The 23,867-nt window shown below is 38.7% G+C and overlaps 1 protein-coding gene across 2 annotated transcripts in view; it reads left to right on the top strand.

Annotated features, from left to right (window-relative positions):
• The window catches only part of KAT6A (lysine acetyltransferase 6A), a 52,730-nt gene that overhangs the window by 9,832 nt on the left and 19,031 nt on the right, over positions 1-23,867 (top strand). The window contains exons 4-10 of one of the 2 annotated variants that reach the window (XM_054804412.1): positions 12,721-12,829; positions 13,319-13,434; positions 13,693-13,774; positions 14,556-14,691; positions 16,395-16,708; positions 17,913-18,031; positions 22,237-22,352. In XM_054804412.1, coding sequence (XP_054660387.1) covers positions 12,721-12,829; positions 13,319-13,434; positions 13,693-13,774; positions 14,556-14,691; positions 16,395-16,708; positions 17,913-18,031; positions 22,237-22,352 — 992 coding nt within the window. Of the gene's footprint in view, positions 1-12,720; positions 12,830-13,318; positions 13,435-13,692; positions 13,775-14,555; positions 14,692-16,394; positions 16,733-17,912; positions 18,032-22,236; positions 22,353-23,867 lie in introns of both variants that reach the window. The other variant, XM_054804411.1, reaches the window with a different exon arrangement.

Genomic DNA, 23,867 nt, shown 5'->3' with positions numbered 1-23,867 from the left:
CGGAATGACACCAAGAGGGGCTCTGGCAGCATTTGGAGTAATGGTAACTTAAAGGCAAAGTTTGTGACTGTGGCAAGACATCAGGTGTTGTGATGAGTACCTATGTCAATGGGCTACTACTGTGCAGGAAGTGTTTTTAACAGCATTCTCTGACAGTTTCAGCAGAAGCTGAGTATAGGATAGCTGGTTAAAAAGGAGGAGACTAGTCCAATATGTTGACTGGATCCCTGTTGTTAGTCCTTTATGTCCTGGAGATTGTTGACAGATATGGAATGACACATCTCTGAAGTTTCGTTAATAAGGAAACCTTATTTACTACAGAGCTTTAAAGTATAGTCAGGCAGGGAGGAGGGTGGATGATGGAGAACATTGCTAAATAGCAACAGCTTGATTCCAGTGTTAGCTTTGTTACATAGCGAGGGAAGAAACAGCAGAGAGCGTGAGGGCAGATTAATTCTGTCCCTGCCCTTCCCCTAGTTTCCCAGCAATTTTATCTTAATTCATAGTGGTGGCAGGGAAAACAGTTTAAAAGGTATAAATATTAAATGAAGTCATGTCATTTTAGTTGAAAGAGAGGTTCCATGTTCTTAAAATAAGTACAAATATGCAATCAACAGAAAATCTGGTAAACAAATCCTATGTGTGACAGACTGCCGAGTCCTTTGACATCTGTCCTCTGTGGAGTAGGTGGGTATAAATGTTTTATTCCTACTTGCCTCGTTAAAGGGTTTCAAACTAAATTTATCCTAATGAGTTGTGGTAAATCATGTTAGTTTTCGTTCCACCTATTAAGGTTTTCTCTTTATTTGTTGTGTAAATCTGACTTAATTTTTCTGTCCTCGCCAATTTTTTTGACTGTGCAAATACCTTTCCTTGGAACAGCTACTAATAGTGCTTATGGCATTGGATGAGAAACTGTAGCTCATTGCTTATTTTATTGTCTGAGAATCTGACAGTCTTTCCATTGTTACTGCTATTGTGGTAAATCTGGACTTGTAGTGAGATTGAAAAGAAAGGAGGAAGAAGGGTGTCCAAAAATAATGACCCTTGCATAGCAAACAGAATCTCACTGATAATATATTTGCTTGTTTTGAGTTACACTTGAAGGCCAGTTAACCAATCTGTGGACCCATCCATGAACGATGAATTCTGGGTTGAAAATACTGAATCTTCCAAGCATGTTTCTGTGAAGACCTGTGAATTACTAAAACTTTTAATTATCAATACCTCTGTCAGTTCACTGTATTTCTGAAAATTGGATAGAACAAATTTTGGGTCTTGGTACACAGCTAAATACCTGTACAATTGTTATTAAAATTATGAGAATTAAGCTCTTCCTTTTCTGGAATCTTTGCTTTTAAATCTTTATCAGTAAGTTGAGTCACCGTTCTGTCTCCATTTATCCGTGTGTAAAATGGAAATCATGTCAAAACGAAAGGTGTTCTGTATTATAAAGGAAATCACCATATTTATGCATTTCTCCCCATTTCTGTTAAACTGTCCCATCTAATCTTAAAAGTCCAGAAAACTTGGTGATAGATACAGCTTTTAGGTGTCGGTGTAGGTTTGACTTAATTTAAAAATCTTCAACAATACACAACCTGTCCTGGGCATTAAGTTTCTCAGTCTCTGAGACTCAATCGTGGATACTTAGTAAAGAGGTCTTTTGATTCGAGTGCTGGATCTCTGGACTTGTCTGGACTCATAGTGAATTCCTTGAAGGTGTATGTGGAAGGAAAGAAAATAATTTTGCTGCTCAATGTTACAATGACTAAGCTTCAGATGCTGCTAGTCATTAAGATGCACCCAAAATCTTTAGAGCAATCTCAGGAAAAAGTAGATGCGCTTGCTTCGTGCTGCTGCCAAATTTTATTTTATTTTTTTAAAATATACATCCATAAAAATACAGTGACTGACTGCCTTACACAGACTTCACCTGCCTTTGCAAATTCAGAGTACCTTTGTATGGGCAGTCTATCAGCAGCAGACCTGTTTGGAAAAGGTTTAGCCATGCCTGTTTGGGGTATTGCCACACTTGCTGTATGAGGCCGCTCACGCGGAAATGATCTACGCTTGTGCAGACCGCACGGGAAGGAGAATAGCACTGAATGAGGACTGTGGGTCCAGAACGTGGGACTTTGTTAAATCTTACTGTCAAGAGTGTTATATTGAGCAATGGATTTTGATAGTGAAGAATTATATGCAGAGTGGTTTTTTGGTTGGGTTTTTTTTTTTTTCCAGTCTTGTGTTCGAGGTGGTAGAGCTTCAAAAAATGAGTAGGATTTGGTTACGTAGTTGCACTTGTGTGGGTATCCTGAGTAAACTACAAATAGCAGCCTTGTATCAGATATTTTTAGCCTGTGCTAAACTCTCATTCACAGTTCCTTTTGTGCCTTTTCCGTTACCGTGTTTATGTGGACCCCTGCATTGTGTTAAATATTTTTGTTCCTTCATATTTGTTTTCTAACTGAAATATTTTCCCTTCTTTTAGGGATGCAGCTAATGTTGCAGTAAAGCGGTGTACAGTATTTAAAGATGGAATAATTACCTATGTGCACATAAATTACTTAGGTGTTTACAAAAGTCTCTTCCTCAAAGTAATTTGTTATTTTCAGAAATTAAAGTCAGTACTGAAGTTCCTTATTTTTTGTGAAAACCAAGGTATCATGGAATGCAAACTGTTTCCAATGAGAGGAGTGAAGATTTTAGTTTGCTGTTGATTTGAGGGGCGTGTGTTGCTTTTGCAGCTGTGGAAGCCTGTGACTTCTTAGAAATATTATTTCATCTAAAATTGAGTGGTATAATCATCTGTTACTCCTAAGACAGCATCCTTTATTTTCTTGCAAATTAGGAAGCTGGGACAAAGCATAGGAGAGAGCTTACAGGATATAGCTTTGGGTAAAGAAAACTTCAGTAATTTGAACTGCCAGGTTCCTGAATCGGTGTGGAGTGAAGGGACTTTCTTTATACTGCAAATAAAGAAATTTGAGCCTCCCTTCCCTCCCGCCACCTCAGTTTGCAGGCAGGAAGTCTTGGCATGTGATTCTGATCATGACGTACAAATCTTGAATTGTTTTAATCCTCTGATTAGAGGACTTGTTAGCTCTGGGATGGTTATTTAACGACTGACTGTCTAAATATTTACAGTTAACATTCTGTAAAGTTCTTACTGTGTGCATGTCTAACAGTAAGATGATTTCTTCAGTTTGAATGTCAGCCCCAAGTAGTATCCACATTGCTTTTTTTTTTTATAGGTTTCCAGATGTCGTAACCGCTGCATAGCATTCAGCCTGTTATATACTGCACTAATATCGAAGCTATTAACCTTCACACTTCACTTTGCTCTTGTAGCAGCATTTCAGATGTTCTCTCCATTGTAATAGTTCATCCTCAAACAGCAGTACTTATTTTGAATGTACTATGATATTTTTCTTTTGAAATGACCCTTTTATGTTTCTCTTAGGAAGAGGTATGTATTTCTAGCTTGTCACTTCTTCTGTATACTTTTTTTCTCCCTCATGTTTTAGGCCATCATTGTGCCATATAAATATGCTTCTTTCTTTCAAGTAAGACTCAGCTAAGTGAATTGGAGACAAAATATCCATTGACACAGGCAAACATACATGAAAAACTATTACCATAACACATGTACGTGTCTATTAAAATATATTTAGCATTGTTTTCTTGAGCACAGAGTATTTTAAGGAATTTCTGTTTTTACTCTCAGTTGCTTCATATTTTTTCTTCACCATACTGTCTGGAGAGAATGTTAAGAATTGTGATTTGGTAAGTCAGAGGAATAAGGGTGAGCCGTTAGCCAGGTTTAAAAAAACCTGAACCCATTGCTGCCACAAGTTAATATTACTGAATAGTATTTCCCAAATTATGCTGTTTTCCCTGTAATCAATAAAAAACATTATTTGTAAAATTACTTTGGTAATATAAAATTAATTAGCTCTGATTTTATTGAGGCATGGAACTGAAGCAGTATTCTTCCCCAGCCACTGATCCAAAAGGCGTGGAATCCAAGCTTTGCGATGCCCTGCTCACTGAAACATGTTTCCTCATGTTTTAAATAATTTTCTTTACGTGGTGTAGGTTGTACTTCCCTCTGGCTTTTCTGGTTCATCTACTCTTTCCAGTAGCTTCAGTATTTGAGGCAGACCTTTGCAACAGCATGGGCTATTTGAAGTGAGGAGTAATGGTTTGTCACTTGTTTAAAAACAGACACACACAAAAAAACATTACCTAGCATGAATTCTCAGAAGCCATCTGTCAGTGCTTCTGGATGATAACTTCCTAGCTAAGTAACACATGTACTGTAGTGGGGATGGTTCTGTAAATACTAGTTGTGGTAGATTCTCTCTCTGGAGGGCTCACATTCAGGATGTCTTAAAGAGCAAAGGGAAAAAAAAAAGTTTGTGCGAATGTATGTGTTTCTTTTACACTAGCTTTAATTTTGCACCTACTCGATTCCAACCACAATGACTACTACAAGCAGATGTGTGATGATGGGGCAAAGACAGTCCTGGTATCTAGTGAGCCTCTGATGGTATTAAAATGTCTGTGGGAAGCAAAGTGCATTCAGGTTACTGACAGTGACCACTGTGGCGGTGTGGGCTACAGAGTTGGCTGGGAGTTTTGAGGAGTTTCCTACTTCGCTTTTCCTAAACTGAGAGACTACAAAGCAGATGAATTGGCCAAAACTGAAGTTATAAAATATTTCACATACGCGCACACACACTCTTTTACATAGGCACATCTCCGTAGTCGCCTTTAGGAGGGGGTACAGTCTGTGAATCTGTAGAGCACGTTTTGTTTCTAGACATCCTTTGTATAGTAACAACATGTGCTGAGAGGCTGGCAGGCTGTAAGACACTGTCAGTCCAATTTGTTCTGGCTCCCTCCCTCGCTGAAGCTGGTGACATCACACAGATAGATGTGCTTGCGAGAAAAACAGCAGAAGGAGTTGAATGTCTGCCAAAAATTTGCAGTATGAAACCGAGCTGGCTGCTTCCAGTCTTGTTTTCACGAATCTTTCATTGTGTGCTTGCGTTTTTCACTTGCCAGGTTGCTCTTTGCTGAACAAACACAGCAGCAGTGAAATCTCTCCATACTTAGCATAACACAGTCTCACGCAGAAGCTTTGGAGGAGTAGCCTGATCGCCACATTCAAAGTTATTCCAATTTAATAAATTATTCTAAAACATTTTGAATTCTAGTAGAATCTTATTCTTTATTCCCCCAAACTGTAGCTGATTTGGTTTTTAAATGTGGTTAAGTGTTTGTTTGCAGTTTGTCAGAGGTGGTAAATACAGGAAACACTGAAGCTGTGAAAGTATAGCCTTTGATCTGGTTCTTCCAAAGCTAGACAGTGTTTTATATGTGGACATCCAAAATTGAAGGACTATGGGGATGAACAGGCTGCACACAAATACTGGCTAGAAGAGATAAGAAAGTCTATCTTAGACTCTTGTCTGTACAGAGGTTCTATAAAATTCTCTTTGATTAATATAACTGCTCATGAACTTCCTGCAGAGGATAGGTGAAATAGTTTACTTCTTCCCTGAAAAGTTGCATCAATGTTCCAGCTTGCTTTCACAAGGTTGCTTTCACAGATGATATAGAATAGCCATGTAGAGATGAATAGCCATATATAGATGAGGCTGGGAATGTATTTGGGAAATTTTTTTTCAGTGAAATGGTATATACATTCTGCTCCTCCTGTTTGCAGAAAAGTATTTATATTCAAGAAAAAAAAAATAAATTGCAAGACAGCTAATGAAATTCACTGCTAAGCTTTGCTAGTCAGTAACCTATAGAAAAATAAGAGAAAGGGAGAACCATAACAACTATAATTGTTCATGTCTTCTAATGTTTCACGAGGAATATGCAGCTTTATGGTCATATAAGCATTTTGTAACTAAGTCACATAGCTGGAAAGTGTATGCAATCATATGAAGCTATCATTGAATCTGAAACAATTCAGATGTGAACTGCTAATACAGTAAATTCCCCATAACTTGTATACAAGCAGGGGCTGTGGTAGTGCTGCTTTTTAATGCAAGAATGAAGTATATTGCACTGCAACTAGTGAAACAGAGTCATAGAAGACTTCTTGATGCAACATTGTGTGGCAGCCATGGGAGTATCATTAAAGTTTGGTTACTTGATTACTTGATTGAACTTTATTTGTAAGGCATCTTTTCCTACAAATTAGGTTTCTTCTGGCTAATGTCATATACTTTGCTGCAGCTACATGAGGATTTTGGTAGTGAAGTTGGATAGAAGCATGTACAAGGTGAATAGAAGCATAGTTAAGTGCAGTTTAATGATATTAAGTGACTTGCAGTTACAAATGCAGTGTAGACATGAGCAAAAGAAAAGCATGTGAGTGAAAGTGCCTGAACTAGGAAAGTAATTTTGAGGCTTATCCTTAGTGAAGCAGGATGGCAGTCCGATGAAGTACATCAGACACAAGCTTACTTGGTTGTACCTTGTTTTTTCATGCCTGCTGCTCTTTAGTGCCATGTTGTTATTACATTATAATCAAATTCTAAAACATTTCAGTAAACTGACCAGCTGCTCTGGATCGCACAATTGCTTCGAGTTTTCCCTTCAAGACAAACAGATAAAAGAAAGATGATTCTTCCCTTACTCGTACCAGGTAACATCCAGTAGTAGTGCATACACAGAGCTGAATGAAAGTAGCTGAAGTGACAGTGAAAACATTGGAGTTGTCCAGTTTCAGTGTAACTGCCGTGCTGAAATTGAACTTTAATATCAGAATTTGAGAAAGGGAAATGTTGTTTCCTTTTTACAGCCAAGTAAATCAAAGCAAAGACAAGTGGAGATTATTGCTGGCAAGGCGGAGATGTCCTTGCTGGCCAGGAAAAAGAGCCAGTACACTTTGGGGTACTGCTGCCTGGACTAAGCTTTTGCTCCGAAGGAAAATATAATTCCTTGGTTAGTAGATTAGGTAATTCATGCTCTGAGTGACTTTTGTCAGGGAGCATCTCTGAGATTGCCATGTTGCTGACTGTGTATTATAAAATATTAACTTTGCAGAGCAATTCTTATTTAAAACAAAAACCAAGGACTTCTGCTTAAAATACTGGATTTTTTTTTTCCTCACTCTGTCTCCTCCTGTACTAGTCTTTCTCATGGAAGGTGAGGGAGCAAATTAAAGGCGCAGGAAGCTGACACGTTCTTTAGGATGTAGTGGTAAAACCTTCAGCTAAAAGACTTGAAGAGGAGCAGGTGTTTTACATATTTAAAAAAATGCAGGAGTGCAGCTCAGGAAGTTTTCAATATGACACCAGTCCATTGATTGGTTAAAGATATATTTATAAAAGATACTTTTATAAATCTAGTATGGTAGTCTTCCCCAAACCCCCTGCCTCCCAAAGGCAAACCACCTCATTAATGTACTAGGCTTTTTTAAAGCGTGTCCGATTATGTAAGTGGTTTAACGCCTAGGTTTTGATTTCCAAGAACCATGGCAGTTTCTTAGAAGGGATTGCACACACACACACACACACACACACACACACACACAAGAGTAATGGGTTTGAGACATACAAAGGAACAGTGGGTCAAAGTGTATGGTTTCCTCCTGGGGAAAAAAAAATATAGTAGTCTCTCCGATCAAAAAGTCAGAGTGGAGGGCCCAACAACATTCACTGATGTAGCCTGCACTGTGTTCTTTTTGGGGTGTGATTTTTTTGCATCAGGAGAAAGGTGATAGCTGTAAATATTGTTCAAAGGGGAATAGCATTCACATTCTGAGCTTGGATGTCCATCAGACCTTTGATCAGATTGCTCCCAGAAATTACATTGATTGACATGTCACTTGTATGTTCATTGCTGCTGGCTTTTCTGTGCCAAAAGGAGTGAATCAGTTTTATTCTGCTCTGCAAAAACTATTTCAATGTGCTCTGCGTGCAGTTTAGCAAGTTGCCATTTTAAAACTACTTTTACAAAAACTAACCACAGCATTGGGACCAGCAAGATGTGAGTATGCAATTGATACCTTCAGTGGATAACAGTATCACTGGCATCCAAAAATGTCTGCTGTCACTTGTGAAATGTCTATTCTTGTATGAAAGAACTGTGTGTACTTGGTAAGAGATTCAAATGTGTGGGTATGTGTAAGTCATCTAAAACTATATCAAACAGTACTCAGGTAGAGACTAACATATAATTTAAATGAAAGTTTGGCTGGCTATGAGTTTCTCTTGGTTCATCTTTATTACTTGACTTGCATATAGAAAATAATAGTTTAAGACTGTGCCTATCTAACTGTCAGGAATTGGTTCATCTGCTATTGCTTTGTCTGGAAGGTTGCTCTATATTAGTAGGTTAATATGTTCCTATTTCTTACATGTACTTACATTTCATGTCCAATTAATTTCTCAGTCATTCCTGAGTATATTAATTTCTGTAGGTCATCTATTCTTAAATAATTTTATTGTCTGTCATTTGAAAATTATTTCCATACCCTGCTATTATCTGAATATTGGAGCTAGACATACAATCCTAATAATAGTCTTGGTAATTTAATTTCTATTTTATGTTCTTACTGTATTGATCTGTAATATTTAAATATATAAAGCTAAAATAGATAGGAAATATTTATTCCTGTTTTGCGTCATTTACAATTTTATCATCTGCTCCCTGCAAGAAGCCTTTTGCCATTCATTTCTCCCTTCCTCTTCTTGTAGGTTGTTCTGTCCTCTTTATTTTTCTTACTTGCTGCCCAATTATAATTTGTTAATTCTTACTGTATCTTCCCTATACACCTAATACTGCTGGCAAAAATCTTGCAATCTTGTTTTCTTCTTTCACATGATTTTGCTTATTCCATGGTGTCTGCTATGATGTTGACCAGAGGGAAGAAATCTCCTTTTATACTTCATGCTTTGCGAGGGGTTCACTTTTTCAAACTACATCACTTGTTCAGGGGCTGTAGCGTATGACACTTTCAGAACTAGTAAAGCTATTCTCCTTCATTTCTCAAAAAAAACCAAAAAACAAAAAAACCCAAAACCACCAAAGAAACAAGAAACATAATCACCAACTGGTGTTCATGTGTTCTTTAAGTGGTACCAAAAGTTTGAATGTCTTATCTGTGGTTATATTGCAGTTCAGTAATACAGTTAGTAAGGCGTGACCATGTAATTAAGTCCATTTCACTACGCTTGCAGATGTTAGACCGAATGCATTCTTGATTTAATCTGTAAGGGATGGTAAAAACATCAATTCTTAATCTCTGATCGCAAATATGATTTGCGTGGTTTCTTTGTCTTGTGATGTTGAGGTACAGCCCTTCTCCATGAATAAGTAGTCTCTCCAAGTGCTACTGTGATTGCATATATAGTGGAAAATGAAATTCTTCTGGTAGTTTAATTGCAACTATATGTTGACAGCATTTCTGAGTACTTATCTTTAGCAGTTTGATTCTATATATCCAGATTTGCAGAGTAGGCATTTTAGGCTTACATCAAGTCTCTGAATTAACTCATAATTTTACAGCCGTTTGAATTAAAGCCATGAATGTTTTCTTGAGATACGTAAGCAATTTAGATTGAAATTTGGTGCAGATTTCAGTTCTGAAAGTATATTGTCCCTTTAGTATTAAGAAAAACAACATTCTGTGCTTGTTCTGTTGCTTTACAGTATCACTGAGATTATTCTATATTCAGAGCAAGGAAGTGCTGGGGTTTTGAATCATGATTTCTTTTTGTATTTTTGGCAGTCTTCATTTACTTAATTATTTCTGCTTTGAATTGGTAACTTTAAAGCTACCAGAAACGTGTAGAGTAATATAAATGTTTTTGTCATAGCTTGGTTGTCATACTTAACCCTTCATTTGCTTCATTGCCTTTTTTTTTTAACGCCAGATGTAAACCTCAGCATTCAATAGTGCAACTTTAATGTCACATTGGCTCTTAACTTTGAGTTAAAAATCAGTAGACTGTGTCAGAAAGTAAGATTTAGCCATATACGCAGGGAAATTGATGCTGTCAAATGTTCAGTGATGTTAAAGTTTAACTATTAGAAAGAATAAATGTTCCTTTTTTACCTTCTGTCTGAAAGACGGTTACAACGTAGTTGAGATTTTCTATGAAACTTTATCATAACCTCAGACTCAAATGAGAGTTAAAAAAATGATTCCGGGATGTGAAATTATACTCACCGAGTCCATTTCTGGCAAAACTACGCTTGTAATATTGTAGAAGTTACAATGTGCTTTATTTAAAAGAAGCTAAAGAGTTTTGTAAAAAAAAATTACTTTTTTTTTTTTTTTTAAAAACTACCTGAGCTAATATATGACCAAATATAAAGGATGAATGAACATGCCAAATCAGATCCTAAAGGATTCTAAACCTTTTTACTGCAACTTTGTGGTGGATCAAGATCATTACATTCCTTTCAGAGGGGACTAGCAGATGCCTAGACAGGGATCACACAGTCTTTAGTTCTCGTGCTGATCAGCTTGTTGACATTACTCAAGGAATTTTCTCTGAGCATTTTCTTAAATGAAAATAGGAATAATGGTACTTATCTACTTTGTGTAGTATTGAAATGTGAATAAAATAGCCGAAAAAGAATCAGGTAATATTCTTACGGGAAAGATGAAGGTTAGTTAATAATAACTTGTTGCAAAAGGTGGTGTTTCTCAGGAGGAAGAGATTGTGAAGGTAAGATAAGTGACTGTTTCTTAGAAGATAGAGGGTAAAAGTAATTTCTGAAATGTTGATTCCAAAGAAATTAAAGCACTGACAGACCCTTAATACACAGGTTTTTTTCCCCAGTAAACCTCATCCTGACTGGAAGCATCTAGCTGTCTGGCACCTAGAGTCCAGTCATGAACAAAAAGAGAACAATTTGTGTCCAGGCAATCCCCCCTCTGTCTTAAAAGAGGATGGGGGATCCCTACATAGCTGATTTTAGCATACATTACTATAGTGACTGTGGCTGGAAAGATACTTCCTGACTTCCAGTGGAAGTGAAGATGCTAGTTTCCACTTGGATATTAATGATTTGTATGCTTGGCATAACTATCTGCAGTTGTCTTGTTTTCTCTCTTTCTTAGAAGGAGCAGAAACTGGAATCGTTCCATTAACTAAACCTGTGAATGTGTTTCAGACTGGAATAGTTTGATGGGCAGGTGATTTGATATTAGTTTACACTTCAACATCATCTGGAATTTACCCAAAGGCTAAGATAAATACTTGTGTTTGGGACAAGGAATATTAAGTTTTCATTCCTAAGTAGTCATTCCATATTGTGTGGCTTAATTCTGAAATAGCAAATTTCCTATGGCGTTCTGATATTTTTCCACCTAGTGGATGTTTTAAGGAACACGTTGGTCTGTAGGTACACTGGATCTGTACACCAGAGTTAAGATATAGCTTGAAACTTCCAGTTTCTATATTGCTGTGATATAAACCAACCTGATTTCTGCAAGAAGCTATTCTGGGTACAGCTTTTCCTTTGGCTTAGCCAGAGTAAAGATTCCTTGAAGTTCTTCTGGCATATGCTTCCATACAATAATTTAACAGCATGTGCATATGTAGCTGCATAATATACTCTGAAAAAGGTATGTGTGAAATCATTAATTGTTATGTGATACAGCTATAGAAAGAATGATACAGCTATAGAAAGAATGTGTCTCAAAACTTAGTATAATCTAACATTGTTTGTGTTTCCAGTGTTTTAAATGTGATTTTAGCATATTTTTATTATATTTTTAAATTAAATTGTGCTTACATCTTTGCTCTGACAACTATAAATAACAGACTTGTCTTGGAAAATGCAGAATTGGATTAGAAAGAATTTGCTAGATTATGAAATCCAGCACTTAATGTTACTGGAGACAAGGCTATCCTTTCCCCCTCATTAGCTGATCAAGTACCACTTTGAAACATTCAGTTACTGCACTTCTTACTACTTTGAGGAGGCTTGTAGAATGTCATTCCTTTGGTTTAATAACCTTCTGCTTATTCCAGCCCAAATGTGTTGTTGGTTAGTTCATATCTATTTGTTATTTTGCTAGTGTTGTGCCTCATCTTACATACATCTTTTTCCCTTCATAATGTTTAACCCCCTGAACTTTTTCAGAGAGAGCAGACCTTTTCGTCTGCTGCTTTTGAGATAAACAGCATAGTCGCATAAAAGAAAATTCTCTTGCAAGAAATTATTTTCATTTTTCATAACCATGTTAATAGTTGTACAGTTGTTGTTCTATAATACGTTTTATTCCAGGTAATGTGTTGCAAATGCCTTTGACAATTGCACTACCGCTTTCTGGATACGTGATGTGAATTTTTAATACTGCTGTGTTCCGTGGTCATCTCTGCCTTTTTTCCACCACTGCATCGCCTCATAGCTCGTTTGTTGACAGATAAAGGCACCGACGCTCTCTGTATTAATTTATAGCCCTCTTTCCCAGCTTGTTTTTCCATGTTTCCCCTAGCCCTGGAATTCCATTCTCTTTTCCTTTGTACCTGGGATTATGTCTCTTGTCTATGGAGTTCTGACTTCTATTCAGGTTACAGTTAATGCAGTATTGTATGGTGAGAACCAGCTAAAATCTGTGAGACATGGTGCATATTACGTACTGTTTACGTGTGATATAAATGTCTGTGTGATTTTGTGTATTATGATTTGCTCCCTTGATATAATCAGTGCCTTTATTGTCTGTATTCCTCACAGCCGGTTGCTGAACCAATTCCAATCTGCAGTTTCTGCCTTGGTACAAAAGAGCAAAATCGGGAGAAGAAACCTGAAGAGCTCATCTCTTGTGCTGACTGTGGCAACAGTGGTAGGTGACCATTTACAGTGCTGCTAGTAATAACCTGTCCACTTGAGACAAAGAGCTTGCTATAGTAACTACTACTGACCCATACATACAAGGAGTAGGTATCTATGGCATATAATACAGTTAGTTCAGCTGAATCCCATGTTCCCAGAGGAGAGACGGTTAAGTTAACCTAACACAAATAGTTCGTTTGGTTCCTGGAGGTTTCTTTAAAAATGTGGTAATGATGACCAGTTTTATCATGTTTCTCAAGTCAGTTATAAAAAATCATCTTGGTGTTCTTTTGTTTGTGGGCCTGCCACTTGCTATCTAGGCTATTGTTTTTGTGTTATAAGTAGGTAAGAATAGAAGCACCTAAAAATAGGAGTATCTGGATAACCAAAATTCTGCATGCGAATATGTAATGGATAAAGAAATTTCTCTGTAAGCTATCTGTTAGCATTAACAGTAGTGGAATGGTTTTACTGGTATAATCTTCTCCTTTTTCTGTAGGTCATCCGTCCTGTTTGAAGTTCTCTCCAGAGTTGACGGTTCGAGTGAAAGCCTTGCGATGGCAGTGTATTGAGTGCAAAACGTGCAGTTCCTGTCGAGATCAGGGCAAAAATGCTGTGAGTATAGTGGAATATGGACTGAATGAAGATGATAGCAGTCTTGTGTGTGTTCCGTTAAACTACAAAACAAAATAATTCTAGAGTCAAATATTTGCAGCTTTTGTTTGAGGCTGGTAGGCTTTGAGACCTGTGAAATACCATGGTATTTCTGTAGTTGAAAACTATGTGAATGTTCTCTTAGATGGTGACAAATTAATGGAGGGCTTAATGCTGATGCACATCTAAAGAGAGATTAACGTTATCTGTCTTCAACAGGATAACATGCTATTTTGTGACTCGTGTGACCGTGGCTTTCACATGGAATGTTGTGATCCCCCTCTTACCAGGATGCCGAAAGGTGAGGACTTTGTGATGAAAAGGGTAGTTTAAGATGGTGTTGGAAGAGATCAGTGAGTAGAAAGTGCTTCCACATATTTGGTCCTCTTTCAGGTATATTTAGCTTGTTCTTTACAGCATTGCTTTTCAAGTATTAGAAATTTGAGAAGGGTCAGAGCTTCACATCCGGATTTTCCACTATTTCCTGCTTCTTGAACATTACTGTCTGTGAAGGGTTTTGCAAAAAATCTTTGAGGTTTGAGAGAATAGAAGTGATACTTGCAGATTAAAATTATCAGCTTCCATTTGAATGAATAGCCTTGTACAAAAGAAAGAGATGGGCTTCTAAGTGTTTGAAGTCATACCTGTTTGGACAGTGGAGAATCCTGGAGTACAACCAAACTTCTCTTTTCCGTCAGAAAGCAGGTTATCTATGGAAGATTCTTCCTTGGTAGTTAGTAGAAAATTTTCCTATAGAAGATAGTTGGAAGTAGTGTAGTCATAAGCTGAACATGGGTTAATTAAACGTGTTACGTTTTCATGGTTTTCTGACTACGAGCTACAAATTAAAGAGGCTTGCTGCATGGTTCTTGGAAGTATAGCTGGCGGGTTGGGGGAAATTAACTGGACTTGAGTTTAGATTGCTGGAACGCATACATAATTTTTCTTACGTGTATATGTGATAATTGTGGCCTTTGGTACTGTTCCTACCCTTTCTGTCGGAAGGCCTGGAGCCTGTAATTCTCCTTTTTGTCCTGTATAGATGTCCCTTGCATTCAGTGATGGGGACTTGTGTCTTATAGGTATGTGGATATGTCAAATATGTCGGCCACGGAAGAAAGGAAGAAAACTTTTACATAAGAAGGCAGCACAGATAAAACGACGCTATGCTAACCCGATAGGACGTCCCAAAAACAGGTTAAAGAATCAAAATACAACGTAAGTGTCTCTATAAGGAGGAGTAAGGTGTGAGATTGTATAGGGCAGTGGGTGTTTCTGAAGTGTCTGGTCTACTCTGTGAAAAAATTTCTTTTCCAATGAAGAGCTTTTCATTATTCTTCAATATAGAATTTCTGAAGAGTGCTGTGAAAGACTAGAAGTAATCTGTGAAAGACTAGAAGTAATCTCAGTGCTTCTTTTTGCCTAGATTTTTGATTCTTTGTAATAACTTACTATTTAGTTTTGAACTATCCCTTATAGATACAGATGATTTTTGCTGTGTCAAGTCTATTTTGCTGGATGGCTGCTTCTTCCAGCATGATTGTTTTGCTTTGCATTTCTGAAGAACCCTTTCTGATGTTTAGAGAAACTAGGTAATCGATAATGAAGTATGCGAGGTGGTTGTTTGACGTGTATTTAATCTGACACTGCTGCCGGAACATATTTGGCCCCTTTCTGCTTCCATTCCACATGTTTCTCCATTTGTGGAGCACTCTGTTGTGCTGAGACTGATTGTGTGGCCTTGTCATAGTTGTTGTGGGGCAGCCAGTTGTCAGGGAATTGGATTTGGGTGGGCGGGAATTCTTTGGATAACTGTTCAGCCAGAGCAATTTCCTTGAATTAAGATTGCTGTGCAGTGCTTGTTGTGATGCAGCACCATTGACTGTGCAGGGGATAAAACAATGAAGGAGCATGTCCCAAGAACTTCTGTTTTGGGCATCAGATCAGCTTAAAAAAAAAAAAAAAAAGTTGAACTGCCACTTGATTCTAACCAATAGCACCAAAGGATGTTCTGGAGCAAAACCTTATGAAATGTAATGCTTATAAAAATGTAAAGGTCAGTCTGTGTGATACCTTTGCTTAGAGGAACTCCCAATGTAATTCAGAGTGGCAAAAGGAAAGCTAACTGTCTGTCATTGCTGTTTTGCCTCTTTTAATTTTTATTTCACAAATTTTTTTGCCTTTGTTCCATCATTTCACTTGCAAAATATATCCACAGATTTATGCACAGATGCTTAGTTTGTCTTTTTAGGAAAAACCAGCCTATTTCTATCTTCTGTAGCTGCAAAGATTGTAGCTAAAAACAGTCAGCTTCCTGAAACAGCAGTCGGTCTAGGGCAATCCCTCTGAGAAGTGTTAAGTGCTACATTATCTCAATAGAGTTTTAAAATTTCCAGCCTGAAGGATAGCAGCTGGTTGGAGATCAACATTGTGTTCTGCTAAGATGACCATCAGTGGTAGAGGTTCTTAGCAAATGTGTGTGTCCTGCATTCATTAACTTTTTGTGTAGTTCTTATGACAATTTCCTGTCAGTACAAAAACTTTGACAAATGACAAGTGCAAAAGTTCAATGACTGTAGAAATTGAAACCTTCTGTGCAATGTATTCATTCTGGCTACTGATTTTAAAATTTAATGTTGTATTACATTTGGTGAAAGTCTATTGTTTATACTCAAATTAATTGCACATAATGTTCAGTGTGGAGAAGAATAGTACAGTACTTCTACTGAGATGTTTAGAATCCTGGCTCCTCTAGGGTACATAAGGTTCTTGATTACTCCTTTATTATTAAATTCTTCAGTTCACGTTTAGCTTCTGTGTGATTGATAAATAAGTAGGGAAGATGGTAGTCTGCTTTGCAACCCAAAACAAACCACCTTACCAAATCTTCTGACCATATTTTTCTCTTTCTCATTCTTTAGATCAAAAGGCCCTTTCAGCAAAGTTCGAACTGGCCCTGGTCGGGGTCGGAAGCGTAAGATCGCTCTGTCTAGCCAGTCAGCATCATCAGAAGGAGGATACCTGGAGCAGACAGACGTCTTGGACTTCTGCAGAGATGGAAGCACCACCTTGAAGTTTAACAAGAAAACCAAAGGGCTTATAGATGGCCTTACTAAATTCTTCACTCCCTCCCCTGATGGACGAAAAGCTCGAGGGGAAGTGGTAGACTATTCTCAGCAGTATAGGATCAGGAAAAAGGGTACCAGGAAATCTAGCACTTCAGACTGGCCCACAGGTAAAGATTTTTCACCCTGCCAATGTAAGTATCCTGTACACAACAAAATGTTCAAAGGCTAAGATGTTGAAGTGACTAGAATTGTTAGAGGCTGGAAACTTTGAGCTGAAAGTTAACACTCAAATGCAGTTATCTGTGGTGCATCGACGTAGAATACCAGTTGGAAAAAGGAAGCAATCCTAGAGACCTTTGCCTCTTTATATATGATGGCAAGGTGTGATGAAGGATTAAATGATTACTGTGAGGTAAAATGCCCTTTGGTAATGAGGGCCTTGCAGATAGCCATAGGAAATGTGCTGAATAATGTCACGCTTGAAAAAAGTAACGTAGGGAGTGGTTGATGAAAATAAGAAAATAAGGTAGAAGTATCAAATGGGAAACAGTTAAAACCAGTCTGACAGACCCATGAGTTTCCGATCTATGGTATAGGCTAGCATGCGAATATTTCTTAATTGTGCCAGCTATAGAGGAGCCTGCTTTGTGCAGTTTGGCACCTTCTTGCTGGAGAGCATCCCTTCTTTTGATTGCAGTTCTGCTTTCCTTGTTTTCTTTTCTAGCTTAAGACATTAATCTATGACTGGACCTCGATTTAATTTCTATATTCAGATCTTTACAGTCTTGTTGAATAGTTTCATAGCTTGAATTGTTTCTGAGCAAGCAGCGGAAAATACTCCACCATAACATACAAGGTTTACAGCTTTAGAATAGTTATGTGCATTAGTCTGGCTGGTGCTGGAAGAACAATAATGATTCTTAATACTTTGAGGACGAGGTGAAGGCTCTTGTGGGTTTTGCTTGCTTTTTTTTTCTTGTGGAAGGGGTGTTTCTTGGGCGATGAATGTAAGTGTCCTGGTTTTGGTTGCACCAGATATGGCATTTAAATAATTGTGATCCTTGTTTGTGAGGAAACGGGCATAGCAGTAAGCCATTTATCCGAAACTGTCTCATTGTTACAAATGCCTTCATGATACTGTGAATGTCTAAGTGGTGAGTTTTGGACCTGGTTGAATATATGACAATACTTCCTACATGGCCGTAAATGCAGAACTGGTTCTTCCTTTGTGGTCCCAAATCTGAATTGAAAATCCCATCAAAAAAACTTGGCACAGTGTCTGAATACAGCCAGAAGATGTTTGTCGCTGCACTAAAAAACAAGTACTCCTTTGTAAATGTAGGTGAAGACAATTTTCTCTCTCATTTACAGACAATCAGGATGGCTGGGATGGAAAACAGGAAAATGAGGAGCGTTTTTTTGGGAGCCAGGATGTCTTAACTGAAAAAGACATGGAGTTGTTTAGAGATATTCAGGAACAAGCACTGCAGGTAAAGTTAAATTTTCAGTGTCCGGCAGCAAGTACCAAATCTGTAAAAGAAATTTAAACAAACCCAAAAAACCCACCCCAACCCAACAACAAAAGTCAACAAGAAATACAGACTCCAGATGAGTCAGTCTGTCATAGAGACTGATGTGCTTGGTTTCTGCTGTTTGAGAGTAATGGGGAATTGACTTCAAAAGAGCTGAAGGATAATATAAAAGTGAGCATAAGAGGTTAAGGTGAGCATCTACGAAAGCCACAGCCCTCAAGGCTTTTTTGTGTCAGAACATAGAGCTGTTAAATAGTTGGTAAAACATGTGGACTGTTGAAACAATAAAATATAGGACTCTCTGCTGGCAGTATGGGTCACATATGGCCTCTGGCTAATTAAAACATTCTTTTTCTAGATACTTTAACTCCATATGGAACAGGATAGGGCATTACTGCGTGTGTCTGTATGCACATATATGTACATAGTGTGCGTGTGTATCTCTCTACCTGTACATTTCAATAACTTGAATGGTCTTATGACTTAACTCCTCATGAAGCCAATTGAATTTATGCAATGACTTCCCTGAACGGTGCATCATTAAGTACAACTGTCCTTTTAAAATTCTCCAGGTATTTGACTTCTGTTTATTTACCTACAATTCTGTCGTAGGCTGGTTTAATTCCATTATACAAAATATAGTCTCTGTACCAAAACAGTTAATTGCAATAAGATGAACTACACTCACTACGTGTGTGATAAAGCAGACTAAGATGAAGTGCAGTTAACTCTTCTATTGAGGTGCAAATACACCACTACTGTGTAACACTGCTTATTTCAAACTTTGTTATAGGATTGATTTTAAAAGACCTCAGTGTGTGCATCATTGAGCAAAGCGCACGTGAGACTGCAGCTTGTGACCATAGATATGTTTTAGAAAAATAACTGAAGATCTGAAATGAAATCTATGGAAATATACCCAGAGTAGAGAAAATATTAGTCTCTAAACATCTGCTTAGAAAAAGGAGCAATTTTTGGAGAGATTTCCTTTCCCATCCCATGTGGGGAAAATACTTGTTGTAGATTAAATACTTTAAATTTAAGGTGGCTAGTTGGTTGGTTTTGGTGAGGAAAAGGTTGAACAAAGTTGTGATGCAGCTGATACAGGAACCCTGGACAAGGGTACTAACTCTCTCACCAAAGAAAATGGAAATACCGAGTGATCTATCAAAGGAGTTTGAGCTGAGGAAAAGATACTGCATGTTAAATGTTCAAGAAGCAAGTCATTTGGAGCTATCTGCAGCTAGCATAGAGGCTGAAGCAGTTGTCTGCTATTGAAGGCTTTCTTCTAATGACTGGGGTGCATAAACAGTTGTATGGGAGCAGGGTGTCTACGTTTGTGTTGGGCATTCATTTAGAGGAGGGGTTTGTTGCTGAAAAGAAGGCATAGATAGATGCAGGACTCATTATTGCAGGTGCACGTTACTCTTTTCCTTAAGACTTGTCAGATGGCTGTGATAATTGTGTTATTGACCTGTTGTGCTGGGGGATAATAGTGATTCATTTGAAACTACAGTGCAGGAAGTGCTTAAGTATAGATTATCAGAGCTATAAAGAGCTGCCTTCATCAACTGCTCTTTTAGTGATTTGTTCTGCCAAGGAGTGAAATACTGGTGTTGCATGCAACCTTGTATCAGTTACTAAAAATGCAGAGGTTGTGCTTTGCAAGTAGCAAAAGCTTTCAGCACCTGAGATTGTGCTTATTTAATAGTACTGTCCTAATTATTTTTCTTAAATACTGGGGAGCTTGTTTTTATTAAATCTAGCTTTTGAGTTGAAGTAAGATAAATTAACTCTCTTATCTAGTTTCTGTCTTAGTAGGTAGCCTAAGATCCTAAGATGAGAGGAGAAGCCTAAGGGATAAATCCATAAACTGATGGGGGAAAAAAATAATAATAAAGTGGTTCTGGATCATATGCAGGTAGTAAGCTCTAAGACCTTATTTGGCTGACTACAGAAATGCTCTGTTTATCTTCTGAGTAAGAATAGAAGGAAACACAAATCAGTTACTGATGGCTCTATTTGGAGCTCTTGGATTAAATACTTTCATAGGAGATTACTGTCCTTTTCATCTAGACAGAGCTCCTTAAAATGTGCATGCGTAGGATTAGATTCTGAGGTGACTTCTGCCTACACCAGTCCCACTTAGGAAACTTATAAAAATGTTAATTTTGAATGTTAGCCTTTCAAACCGTAAACCATTGTCCTGGGTATAGCTATTTAATTCTGCTACCGTGAATTTGCATATAGGTAATTCACTGGTACTCTACGCATTAGTTTCTGACCTCCTGCGTTAATTTGTTAATAGCTTTGCAGTCCAGGTGGTTCATATGATAATGCAAAGCCAGTGGGAGTATTTGGATTTCTAATTGTGTGACTGACAGTCTTTTGAGAGTAAATCTTCATGAATTGACAAAACATTTGTTTTCTTTGAAAGCAGAGCATTTAGTTCCCTTATTTCTAGTTCCCATAAAATACATAGTTACTATGAGAGACATAAGGGAAATAAAGGTTGTATAAGTAATTTAAAAATATTATATTTTCTATTTTTTCCCTCAAATAATTTGAAGTTTTTCTTTAAGTCTTCTGCACTCATGATGATCAGCAGGTAGCCGTACCCTGAATACTGTTTTGATAGATACCACATTCACAGTAGTACGTATAGTCTCAGAGCTGGGAAGACACTGATGTGTTACGTTAAATACTTGAATGTTCTAGATTTTAATGTCAGGAGTAGTTTATGTGTTTCTGTTCTTGGCTATTGAAATAACAAGAAAGGAAATAGCAACAGGACTGAAAAAAATATTGTATTAAATTTTGCTATGTACTAATTTGTATTTAAAATTACGATATGCAACAGTGTGAAAGGTAGCGGAGGTACGTGGTATGACAGTGCTTACTAATTCTTCCGTTTTGTGAATCGCATGCTTGCTTGCATCATAGAATCAATTAGGTTGGAAAAGAACTTTAAGATCAATCCAACCATTAACTTAGTACTGCCAAGTCCACCACTAAGCCATGTCCCTAAGCACCATGTCTACATGTCTTTTAAATACCTCCAGGGATGGTGACTCCACCACTTCCCTGGGCAGTCTGTTCCAGTGCTTGACAACCCTTTCAGTGAAGATCTTTTTCCTAATATCCAATCTAAACCTTCCCTGGCATAACTTGAGGCCGTTTCCTCTTGTCCTATTGCTTGTTACTTGGGAGAAGAGACTGACCCCCCCACCTGGCTACAAGCTCCTTTGAGGTAGTTGTAGTGAGCGATATGGTCTCCCCTCAGCCTCCTCTTCTCCAGGCTAAACAGCCCCAGTTCCCTCAGCCACTCCTCAGGACTTGTGCTCCAGACCCTTCACCATCTCTTTGGACACACTCCAGCAGCTCAATGTCTGTTTTGTAGTGAGGGGCCCAAAACTGAATACAATACTCGATGCGTGGCCTCACCAGTGCTGAGTACAGGGGGATGATTGCTTCTCTGGTTCCACTGGCCAAACTGTTTCTGACACAAGCCAGGATGCTGCTGGCCTTCTTGGCCACCTGGGCACACTCCTGGCTCATATTTGGACAACCAACACCCCCAGGTCCTTTTTCGCTGGGCAGCTTTCCAGCCACTCTTCCCCAAGCCTGTAGCATTGCCTGGGGTTGGTGTGACCGAAGTGCAGGACCCAGCACTGAGCCTTGTTGAACCTCATGCAGTTGGCCTTGGCCCATTGATCCAGCCTGTCCAGGTCCCCCTGTAGAGCCTTCCTACCCTCGAGCAGATCAACACTCCTGCCCAACTTGGTGTCATCTGCAAACTTATAGAATGTGCACTCAATCCCCTCGTCCAGATCATTGATAACATTGATAAAGAATATTAAACAGAAGTGGCCTAGTACTGATGAGCCCTGGGGAACACCACTTGTGACTGGCCGCCAACTGGATTGAACTCCGTTCACCACAACTCTTTGGGCCCAGCCATCCAGCCAGTTTTTTTACCCAGCGAAGAGTAAGTGAAGTGTGACTGGTACTGTTTTTTAGTGTCAGAAAGCAACATCTGCATCTTCCTAATTCTCTGTGAGTTCAAGTAGGATGGAGTGTGTAGATAAGAATGTTTTAATTTATTTCAGCTTAGAAGTCTTTCACTTGGAAATTCATGAAAACTTTTTTTCCCCCTTGCATAGAAAGTAGGGGTGACTGGGCCTCCTGATCCACAAGTCCGATGCCCTTCTGTCATCGAATTTGGCAAGTATGAAATCCAGACCTGGTACTCCTCCCCATACCCACAGGAATACTCAAGGTATGACTGAACATTCTTCTCCTTTGTTCTGCTTCAGTGTTTATGGGAAAGCTGTACTCCAGCAGGCATAGAAATCTTTAGAAGATCCTATCTGAATGTAGGACACAAACAAAGTACACATTATCCAGATACTTTCCATGGTAGTTAATAGATGTCTTAAGGTCTTTTTAGGCTGAATCAAAAAGTTAAGCTCTCTGCAACAACCTGCACATGCTTTGAGCATTCAAACTGCCACAGGAATATGTGATTAGAACTGACATATTCCGCACTCTGAGGAGGGAGCAGCCTCAGCTGAATGAAGTGGTAGTGGGCTGTTACTAAGCATGTAAGTGATTAGAGTGTCTGACTTTCAGAGTACGTTGGTTCTTTACATGCGATACAGAATGGTTTGGGTTGGAACAGACCTTTAAAGCCCATCTAGTCCAACCCCCCTGCTGCGGACAGGGGCATCTTTCACTAGATCAGGTTGCTCATAACCCCGTCCAACCTGACCTTGAACACTTCCAATGATGGGGCATCCACAGTTTCTCTGGGCAACCTGTTCCAGTGTCTGACCACCCTTATCGTAAAAAGTGTCTTCCTTCTGTCCAATCTAAATCTACCCTCTTTCAGTTTAAAACTATTGTCCCTTGTCCCATCACTCCAGGTCCCAGTAAACAGTCTCTCTTGGTCTTTCTTATAAGTTCCCTTTATATATTGAAAGGCCGTAATAAAGTCTCCCTGGACCCTTCTCTTCTCCAGACTGAGCAACCCCAACTCTCTCAGCCTTTTCTGATAGGAGAGGCTTTTCAGCCCTTTGATCATTTTTGTGGCCGTCCTCTGGACTCACTCTAACAGGTCCATGTCTTGTACTGAGGACCCCAGAGCTGGCTGCAGTGCTCCAGGTGGGGTCTCACCAGAGTGGAGTAGAGGGAGAGAATCCCTTCCCTCGACTTGCTGGTTACGCTTCCATTTTTTGCAGCCCAGTATACAATTGGCTTTCTGGACTGCGAGCGCACGTTGCTGGCTCATGTCCAGTTTTGCATCGACCAGTACTCCCAAGTCCTTCTCTGCAGGACTGCTCTCAATCCCTTCGTCCCTCAGGCTGTATTGATACTGGGGATTGCCCCGACCTAGGTGCAGGACCTTGCACTTGGCTTGTTGAACTTCATGAGGTTCGCATGGGCCCACTCCTCCAGCCTGTCAGGGTCCTGCTGGGAGGCATCCCTTCCCTCAGGCGAATCAACTGCAGCGCTCCTCACGATAAAAATTAATAAAGTTGTTTAGGGAATAGGATGTTAACTGTGTATTGTATTTGATTAGAAACAGCTGTATACTATTTATGGGAGTCGAAAGAGAAAAATAGAGATTTCACAGGAATTACTTTGATATATTATTTTTATGCTGTATGTATTTCAACACAGCTAAAGAAGAAATGTTTAATGTTACATATTTTGATATCTGAAAGGTTGTTCTGCTGTGGTGCATGTATAGTTGTTTCGATGTTCTCTTGCTTAAGAACTTTGCAAACTATCT

Source organism: Grus americana, chromosome 26, assembly GCF_028858705.1.
Source record: "Grus americana isolate bGruAme1 chromosome 26, bGruAme1.mat, whole genome shotgun sequence".
In the NCBI taxonomy this organism is placed as follows: Eukaryota; Metazoa; Chordata; class Aves; order Gruiformes; family Gruidae; genus Grus; species Grus americana.
Note: the sequence above shows the minus strand (reverse complement) of the source record. Positions and strands in the feature narration are given on the sequence as shown.